The sequence below is a fragment of the Arachis duranensis genome, chromosome 9 (genome assembly GCF_000817695.3).
Source record: "Arachis duranensis cultivar V14167 chromosome 9, aradu.V14167.gnm2.J7QH, whole genome shotgun sequence".
Taxonomy (NCBI): domain Eukaryota; kingdom Viridiplantae; phylum Streptophyta; class Magnoliopsida; order Fabales; family Fabaceae; genus Arachis; species Arachis duranensis.
Genome location: NC_029780.3, coordinates 8,123,653 through 8,134,358, shown reverse-complemented (window position 1 = coordinate 8,134,358; position 10,706 = coordinate 8,123,653). Strand labels below are relative to the sequence as shown.

Below are 10,706 nucleotides of genomic sequence, written 5' to 3'. Positions count from 1 at the left end.
TAGTTTTTTTTTTTTTATAGAGTAAAAAAGATTGTGATTCATAACATTTTTGTAAAGTTATATCGTATGGACATAAGATTAATTAGATAACAAATTGAATTTTAATTAATATATTTTATTTTCTGCTCATATTTTTTCATTAATTATTTTACTTTTTATATTTACAGTAATATTGAATGTAAAAAAGAAAAAAATAATATTGAATGTTATCTATTTTATTTATTTAGATTCATAATTAAATTTGATATAATTATAGCAAGTATCTAGGATTAATAATAACATGATAGTATAATTTTAAGTTGTATAATATAATAAAAAAATGTAGCAATTTATGTATGCTTCCTATATAGCAATAATATTATATATATTTATATATCTCCTCTTTTAGCTCTTTTCTAAAAATATTGGCATATAATTAATGTTGATAACATATATATTTAGTAAGTATCTCCATTGAAAATATTTGTTAACTATTACAGTGTATAATTAGTGTGTGTATATATATAAAGATTAATAGTGAATTGTTACAATTATTTATCATCTAGAAAATTCGTACCTCAGACATAGTAGAACTTCTTCTGTTTATTATTTTTTATACCTAAGGGATACTAACTACGATTTTATCAACAGTATTACCTATGATAGATTATGTAATGAAAAAGTTTGAAAAATAAAGACAAGAATTATAAGGTTATGAAAACTCTCATCCAAATTTGATAAGAACAACACGATTTGCATAGAAATGGCTCTTATGGATGATAAGGTAAGTTAATTATTTTCCATGATTCTTTCAAGTGATGCTAGGTCATTTTATAAATATTTTTTGTTTATATTTTAAGTTTATTTGATAAATAAATCCTTGCACGAATTAAAGATACTGCGATTTTATAGATTTATAAGTGAGTGCTAATAGCCTTTATATTTAATTTGTTTTAGAGTGTGATAATAGCCAATATGTTTGTTGGTAGATTTAACTATTACTATATTATTTATGATCACATTCAGTATATATGTCTGATTTATTGAACAAAGTAGATTATTAAAATCGATTAATAACTATTTCAGAGTTAATCCAATTAATACTAAATTAAAAAAAATGCATAACATATTATTTTTTTATTAATCAAATTATTATAATTTAAATTAATTTTAAAAAATAATTTAAAATTATGATTTCAATTTTATTACGTGCATGGCACGGGTAATTACACTTGTATTAGAATGAAAACTCAGTTGCAGTTAACTTTACGTGAAGTTGATAATTATTTGACTGATTTGACTAAATTTTTATCTAACGACTCTCAGCTATCAACTTCACGAGAAGTTGTTTGCACTTGAGTTTTCACTATAAATTAAAATAATTACTCAAATCAATCCTGAGATTTTTAAAATTAAACATTTTAATTTTTCAGGTTTTATAATTCATAAAATAATTTTCAACATTTATTTTTGTTAGACAAATAATTTCTCCCGTTAATTACTAACATGATTACTAACGTGAATTGGACAAATTAATCTCGAAAATAAAATACATAACAGTCTTTTTAAATTTAAAAAATCTTAAAATAGTCCTTATAAAATTTTAAAAAATCTAAAATAGTCTCTTTGAATTATTTATATATAATTATTTTTAAATTGATAAATTTTAATTTCTAAAATTTTTATTTTATTTATCTCTAATTTGATTATTCCTATATACAAAAAATTATGCATTTTCAAATCCTATATTATAAATTAATTTTGAAGTTTTTTTAAAAAAAATCATTTAAAATAATTAAATGAATTTATTTATTTTTAATCATATAAAACATTAATTTAATTTGTAAGTACCATATTCTATGATAATTTTTTAATGATAAAGAAAAAAATGAACTAGTAAAAATTTTTTATTTAACATAAAAAATTTTAGATAAATAATTAAAAATATTTGTGCAAATACTTATGAAAGTAATACTTTAAAATTTGCATGAAATGTGAAAACTCATACTAGTAGAGAATTTTCATTTAACATAAAAAATTTTACATAGATAATTAAAAATATTTGTGCAAATATTTATAAAGGTAATACTTTAAAATTTGCATGCAATGTAAAAACTCCTAATAATTTGTAATAATTGAAGAAGAAATGTCTTGGCAAATTTAAGTATTTTGTTCATGTTTTTTTTTTAAGTTTTAGAATTCGCTGATTGTAAAGTTACATACAATAGATTTACCGTTAAAGCTATTTGTGCTACTACAATTAATAGTTATATCTAGAAAAAATAGATTTTTTCACTTATAAATATTTTTCTAAGTTTATTTGGTGTCAATATCTTAAAAGTTAGGTATATTTTATAATGCAACGACCTCTTAAATTTAGTTGTTATTATTATTATTATTACATCATTTTGATATATGTATCATATATTAATTATTAAATAATATTATTTTTTATGACATTTTAGTATTAATGAATAAAATTATCTTTTAGTTTATATTTTTGTATTTTTGTATTTTTATTTATTATATATATTATTAGACGTTGACTTTTGAAAAAATAAAAAATATTCGAAGAGATTGTTTTAGAATTTTTAGAGGAACTGTTTTGATATTTTTCAATTTTTTCGAGCTTTGTACTTCACATTGAAGATTGTCTAGTTTGCACATGTGTACACTTAACGACCACGTATACAAGTGAATGTTCCAAATCAGCAGTTATCATTAGTGACTAACAGATGAGAACTATATTGTCTACCGGAAGTAAATGTTAAGAACTGTTTTTGTGTATTTTGAAATTTAAGGGACTAAAGTGTCCGATTTAAAATTTCAGGATTAATTTGGATAATTACTCATAAAATATCCTTGTTCTGAAATATTAATATTTATATATATTTTCAACCTTGTTTTAGAATATCTTTCTATTTCATTTTCATTAAAACGTTTTAGATAATTGCAAAAAAACACACCAAACATTTTTTGCGCACCTCCTTCCTATCTTTTTATTGTGAACTCTTGTTCAACTCTTAAAGTGTTCTTTTAATGTACTTGAAAAAATTCTAGCCAACCAAAATCCAAAAAACATATACATCACATCTGCCAAATAAATTTATAGTAAAAAAACAAGTGAATATATTGAACATTCATTTTACATAAAAAAAACATTATTTTACTGATTAACAATTCCAAATTTCCCAAGTCTTTTTTGGCATTCACTCTACCTATAAAAAAAAAAAAAACATTTTTGTTAATGTAATCTCATATTTTGTAGTAAATTGTCAAAATAACGGCTCAAATTTCACTTGAATACTTGATTGTTAAATTGGTCGCTTAACTTATCAATCAAGCAAATAAGTCTCTTAAATTTTCCAATACCAACCACCTTCGTCCGTATCCATTCTTCCCACCAATGAGAGGGCTGACTAACAAGTTACTGACGTTGCTGAAGACGCATGATGCTACTAAGATGACATCAATTAAAACCATCACACCACATGAAAATAAAGATATATACAGATCAAAAAGTTAATAACATACAATATCTCATCAGTCCAAAGGGCAATATTAGGGTCAGGGAAAAAGTAATTGATACATGATCATATCCTCTGTTCAGAAAAACAAGCTCCTGCCATAGCAATGGAGTTTTAAACCATAAATAAACATCCATGTCATACATTCTCCTTCTGTTGAGGCATTTTTAACTATATCTCATGGAATCACTGGGTGTAGTCATATTGGCAGCAGATACAGCCATTAACACTGAGGGGAAATGCATGGAAAAAATATCCGGTTTCGTTCCTTGATGGCGAACGAATTTTCATTTATTCTTCTCTTCTTTCTGTTTGGCCAAAATATCGATCCGTGTTTAGTGGTTGGTTCCAGGAGTCTGAATCATGTTTGTTCCAGGAATGTGAATCGCGGAAGTCAGACATGGTTCCTGCCCCATGCATGGGAGCAAATGCTGCAAAAAAGAAGTCAATGGGATCAATGAAAACTGACCGAATTCGCTTTGTCGAAGAACAAAAATAGTTAGTCGAGCACGCAGAACAAAATCACTCATTAAAACAGAGCGCAGTATGATTCAGAGATGTTCTTGAACATAAGCTTCATGCAACGCATAAAACAAGTGAATAACAATAAACTCTTCTTTTATGTCAATGCCTGGATCAAAAAGTTTAAGGCTTGAGTTAGTAGGAAGTGAACTTATAAGCAGAAACTCAAGTCACAGTGAACAGGTGAATTATATATCTTGACATTGATGTTGACTTAAAGCTCCCTTACCACATAATCTCAATAAGTTAACTCTACTGCTTTAAGATATTGAAATTTATAAATTCTTTTTGCTTTCTAAGAATGCTATAAAAATACAATCAAGCACTCAACACTTAACTAACGGAGCCTGTTTGCTTACGAGTTACTTCTACTACAATCAACTTAAGTATGGCTCTAACTTGGTTCTTGGTTTTAAAAAATTTAAGTGCCTCGAAACTCCAGCTGTTATGAAGAATTTCGCCAAGAATGTCCAATGAGAAAAGTTGTATGCAATGACTACTAGAATTTGAGGGGTTGCATGAATTAGAGTGTAACCAGCTAGAAACTTAACTAACCTTTTTCTCTCATTCTTTTTTCTCTGTCATACTCAAATTTATCCCGAATAAGGCTGACTTTCTCCCATGTATCAGACTGGTTGTTTCTCACAAAATTATGCTCCTGCATTGAATTAAATTGTCAGAGATAGGATTGGTAGAGAAAAAAAAAATAGTGAACAATATTGCAAATGTTGTAGACTCCAACAATCTCACACTATTAGATCCAAGTTTTGGAGCCAACTAGTAAAACAACATGAAAAAAAAAAAAAAAGGCTATAACAGTATAACTGACAGAAGCAGAGTTTGAGTTTTCCAAATGAGAAGTTTTATTTACACATTATCCCCATAGAATGACGTTTCTTATGGTTAAAACTCTTTAATTATATAACATTTTATTAAGAGCGGGAAAAAATGAAGAGATCCTCTACACTCATACAAGTTTAACAAAATCATCAACAAAACAAAGCTACCCAATCTCTTAAAATCTGGAAGAGAAATCCCAAAAAAAAGATTATGAGCTTTCCGCTAAATGACCAAATAGATGCCAAACCTCTAATAATTTATTTTCCATTATAGTTGGCGTAGCTGAGGTCTATCCCCTCTCAGAGAAGAATAGCACAACTTGAATTTGAATTACAACATTCAAACTATAATTATCCATGGCCAACTGCAAATGCATTCTACAAGATGATGCATTTCTTTTGGCACTTTATTCTGGATGGCTCATGAAGTGATGGATAAAAGTTGCATGATACACAAACGGGACAATACCGGAAAGAAAAAAGAAAAGGTCCCCATTATATTTGAATCACTTAAATGTACCTTACTATGCTCCATCTGAGACCTTCTATTCCTGAAATGTCATAACAGACAACACCAAAATTAGAGTCCAACTCCATGACCTCCATAACTTAATCACTGAAGTAGTTCAAGCCATTAATCAGATTAATCCAAACGTAATATTTTTAAATTGATATATTCCCTTTTTTGGGGGCAGGGGGTTAAAAGAAGAATTTCATTAAGATGAGGAGAACAATAATATTATGAGAGTTCCTTTACACGAGAAAAACAAACAAAAGATTTATGTATAAAGCATAGCTTTTCAATCTCTCAACACGTCAATTAATGACCAGCACAATTGCACAAACTTTTAAACAGAACTTTTCGGCACTATATATAAAGAGCTAGCTAAAGCCAAGGAGAACTTGAAGAATATCTATTTGAATAAGACCCATCTGAATGACAATCATGAAGTACTTTAGCCGTTAAACTCACAGGTGATATAAAAAGATGTTTCAGATAGACTGATAGAGATTGGATCAGAATCATCAGATTACTCAATGAAATGCGAGTATACTGTATTATTTATCCTCTGCAGCTGCTATCAGTGTGATATAGTAGCAGAATGTACATATTTATTAAGAAAATGGTATGCAGAAAAGGGAGAAATAAGGATGACTGAAGGCATTCAAGACATCATCTCTATTCTCTCCAACCCCATTAACTAATTGTCTTAGGACAAAAATCCAGAGTTATTAGAGACACAAATTCGTTTAGAGGATGAAACATACAGAAAGAGACAAAAAGTCTTTGACCTAGGACAAAATTTGCCAAATTGTCTATCTACCCAAAAGCAAGGGACAATATGATAAGGGAAAAATATACAGCTTTTCTTTCTTTTCTCTATAACTTTTTGTCCTGAAACACTTACCATGCACAACCTTAGACACCCTTTTTTTGAAAAAAAAAAATCATGCTTTATGTTCTCTTCCCCTCTTATGGTATAATCCACCTTCCCACCTTCTTAATAAATGCTAAATGTTTCGCATGTTTATAAATTAGGTCCAACTTCCCACCTTGCCTACCCAGGATTCGTTAAGCCACTAGCATAGAGGGAAAGAAACGGTGAAGGAGGCAAACCTGTAAGGGGAAAAGTCTTCATCGTCTTCTTCAGCAGACTCATACTTTGCATGATCCTGAGCAAGCTTCTTAGAGTAGCCCTCATCCCAATAAAGCCGCTCCCAGTTTTCTCTAAGTTCATTATATAGTTCCATATATTTCTTGCACCAAGGCTCATGCTCCTTTCATTACAATTAAAACTATCAGGACTACAATCATGTTTTGAACTTCACACTCAACCATAAAAGCATTACAAGTTAACAGCTCCATTACTCCAGCAAGCAAATCAAATAACACATAATTCACGTTGATCCATCAGATTTATCATGGTAATAAGAAAATTGATTACTTAAGCCGTAAAGAAATGATAAAATACAATGTGTCCCTATTGTCTCTATGATATGAACAAAAGTCCTCTTTTGTACACGGGAAATATCAAATTACAGAATAATCAAAAAATAAAATAAACTTACGAGTCAAAAACAAACTCAATCAGCACATAGAGGACTCCAATTACCGCAATGTTAATCTATCAATGAGCTAGCAAATCATAAAGATACACCGTTCTAGTTTTATACATCAATTTCAAGAGAATTAACAAACAGCAGAGCCAAAATCACAGCATAATCATTTAAATTTGATGCCTAAAATGAAAAATCTTTAGTGAAATGTGAAGACTAATCATGAAACCAAACAGAAATTACAGAATTATTTTTTTTTCAAAAAAAAAAGGGAAAAGAAATTAGGAACTAACAGATTCCTTGAGAAGAAGGCGAGTCCTGCGCATGAACTGTTCCCTGAGCTGCTTGCGGCGTTTGTTAGGGATGTTGTCTCTCGGAATGACGAACCGCTCACGTGGCGGCACGTGATCGCCCACCTCGTGCATCTCGCCGTCCACCGCCCACCACTCGGAGCGCTCATCAGCCTTCCTCAACACAAGTGGCGGCGACTTCGGGCGCCTTCTGTGGCCGCCGCTTCTGCCGGCAGTGGTGTCGGTTCGGGCATAGCGGAGGTGGCAAGGGCCGCGGAGGAGGTACGGCGTAATCGCTTGTAGGCGCTTCGTGAGAGAGAGCATGGACACGCTCAGTGTAGCACACTCTCTTCAACTTGTTTCCCCTAATCAAACTATTAATTTGAAAAATTAACTAGGTGAAAATGGATTCGGTCCAGTTTTTTAACACTTGAATAAATGTAATTAAATCTTTCATCATTAACTTTATAAATGGAGCTAAAATTAAATATAAAAAAATATTAAAAAATAAAAAATCATAACTAATATCATTTAATTTTTTTTACTAGAGAGAATTCACTCTCTTAATTAAGTTTGAAAATTTTGAATATTGTGTCTCAAGTCTCAACTATTTAATGTATCAAATAAATACATATTTGATAAGATAATAATTAAAATATTATTTTTTAATCATAAAATATTTGAATACTGATAAAGCCATAAAACTAATCATGAAATATTAAAACCAATGTAATACGTTTATATTTTTTTATGAGTTTAAATTTGATATATTAATAATGTAAAATATTTTATACAGTTATACAACTTTATTCATTTCTTTATATGATTATTTACGTCATAATTAATAAATATAAAATTGGATAGTTTTAGGCTAATTTTTATTACCTCCCAAACATTGTTAGTCTAATTAATCATCAACTAAATTTTGATTTGCTAAGGGGAGTGTTTTTAACCAGCTCTATTGTGTATAGATCATGCTACCCACATGCACACTATTCTTATTTTGCAACTCCACCCACTACTGCCACCCTAACCTTTTTCTTTGTCACCAACCTTAACCGTTCCAATCTTCCACCACCATCAATGCCGGGCATCGTCTTCAAAATTTCTCTAACAACCGCCTTAAAAATCAACAACCACCATGCCGTCGTTGACAATGTGTGTAATTGTGACCATGATGATGGTGGTAATAATATTGGTAGAGAAATAATAAATACGGATGGAGATACAATAATTTTAAAAAAAAAACTATGTATGAATCAAGACCTTAAAATATTAATTCTGAGTATTTTATTGGTTTAATTATTTTGTAGGTCCTTATAATTTTATCGAATTTTCAATTAGATCCATATACTTTTTTTTTCTTTTTAATTGGATTTTTATACATTAATTTTTTTTAATTTAGTCCCTGTTAACGTTAAACGTCAAAAAATATTAGTAAATTGTGAAATTATTTGTATACCCTTAGGGATCTAATTGAAAAAAAAAAAGTATAAGGACCTAATTAAAAATTCGGTGAAACTATAAATATTCAATGAAAGATATTCCTATAATTCCTATTCAATGACGACATAAAAAATATTCTTATAATTCCTTTTATTTTGTCATCATCTTTCTTTTGCTTATTTATATACAAATTGTACCCGATACCTTCTCTTTTTTTTTTAACTTCCAAAATACCTTATCTTAAAAATTAAAATTATTTACAAAACTATTTTCTATATGATGAGTTCTATGGTGCCTTTTACTATAGTGTCTAAATGTCTAACTTACTTTTAAAAATAAAAAATAAAATATTTAAAGCAAAAAATAAAATATTTAAAATTTATTAAATATTATCTATTTGTCTTTTTTGATAAGTTAGACACAATTTCAAACGCACTATAGCATTCACCTTTTTATATAATTCTTTAAACAAGAGAACCAATTTAACTCACAAAAACCCAAAAGTAAGTATATTGAAGACAAGAATTTTTCCTCTATTTAAGCTAGAAGCCTAAAACAAACAATACATATTTTCTCAAGTATTAACAAAAGAAGATATATAAGCCAACAATCCAAAATTTTTTCTACCCATTCCTTAATTAAACCAGTATCAACAGTCACCAATTCGTTTATAATTACAAACAATCCCAACAAATTCAGGACGATAATAAAAGAAAAAAGGAAATCCAATTTCATAATCAACATCATCGCAACAACAACAATCAACAATAAACAAAATTCATAATAAAAAAAACTACTTCACATGTCAATTGTTAGAATATAATTAGGATAAATTAGGATCAATTAGTATTATTTAATATATCTGAATATTTTTTATAGGAGATTACGTCTTTATTATTACGATTCTCTTAATACCTATAAATACCCTTCTATAGTATATCATTCCAAACAACTTGAATAGACAACTTGAATACACTCAATAATACACAAATTTTTTCTCCAGTTTAGTCTCTTGTCTCTAACATGGTATCAGAATCATGGTATCCTCCTTTAAGAGGATAGGTTGTTTTTCTTGCGGTGAAATCAAATCGTAGTTTTTACACTTTTTTCTATGTCATTTTTCCTTTTCTTTTGTCACTCCTTTGATACTTTTCACCTCATCAATTAGCCTGTTCTCTCTGTCTTGTATTTTTTTTTTCGAGTCGAATTATCAAACACTATTGTCATCCGCTATTTACCTATTCTCATGAAGAAATCATATAGTTTTCGCTCTCTTTCGACAGTTCCATCTACGTTCTCTTGTGGTAGTTCCGCCTGCGTAATCTCGTGGCAGTTTCATCTGCGTTCTCTCGTGACAGTCTGCGTTCTCTCGTAGCAGTTCTGTTTGTATTTTCTCGTGGCAGTTCCGTCTGTGTTTTCTTGTGGCAGTTCCGTCTGCACTTCCTTCAAATAGCGGCAGTTTCATCTGCGCTTCCTTCAAATAGCGGCAGTTTCATCTGCGCTTCCTTCAGACAAGTGGCAGTTTCATTTGCGCTTCCTTCAGACTAGCGGCAGTTTCATCTGCGCTTCCGTCAGACAAGCGGCAGTTCCATCTGCGCTTCCTTCTAGCAGTTCCGTATGCACCCGTTTTATCAGTTTATGCAGTTTTTTTTCTTTTTATTTCGTTGTTTTAAATAAGTTTCAAACTCATGTTGTCACTTGGATTTGAGGGGGATGTTAGAATATAATTAGGATCAATTAGTATTATTTAGTATATCTGAATATTTATTATAGGAGATTACGTCTTTATTATTACGATTCTCTTAGTACTTATAAATACCCTTCTATATTGTATCATTTCAGACAACTTGAACAGACAATTCGAATACACTCAATAATATACCATCATTTCTCCAGTTTAGTCTCTCATTTTCTAACATCAATTAATCAATTAACAAAATCGCTGCGAGAATATCCAGGTTCATCTCAATTTTTGACTTATCTTACTCACTTTGATCTAGTTTTAAAGGACGCCCGTTAAGGAACTCTTGATTTCTTTTTTCTTC

The 10,706-nt window shown here is 29.5% G+C and overlaps 1 protein-coding gene across 1 annotated transcript; it reads right to left on the bottom strand.

Annotated features, from left to right (window-relative positions):
- Positions 1–3,471: 3,471 nt before the first annotated feature.
- On the bottom strand, positions 3,472–7,584 carry LOC107464506 (uncharacterized). Its single transcript, XM_016083428.3, has 5 exons — positions 7,219–7,584; positions 6,486–6,646; positions 5,388–5,418; positions 4,584–4,686; positions 3,472–3,937 (listed from the first exon to the last, which is right to left on the bottom strand). Exons 1-5 carry the CDS (start codon positions 7,537–7,539, stop codon positions 3,798–3,800), a joined length of 756 nt encoding a protein of 251 aa, XP_015938914.1. The 5' UTR covers positions 7,540–7,584; the 3' UTR covers positions 3,472–3,797.
- Between the last annotated feature and the right edge of the window lie 3,122 nt (positions 7,585–10,706).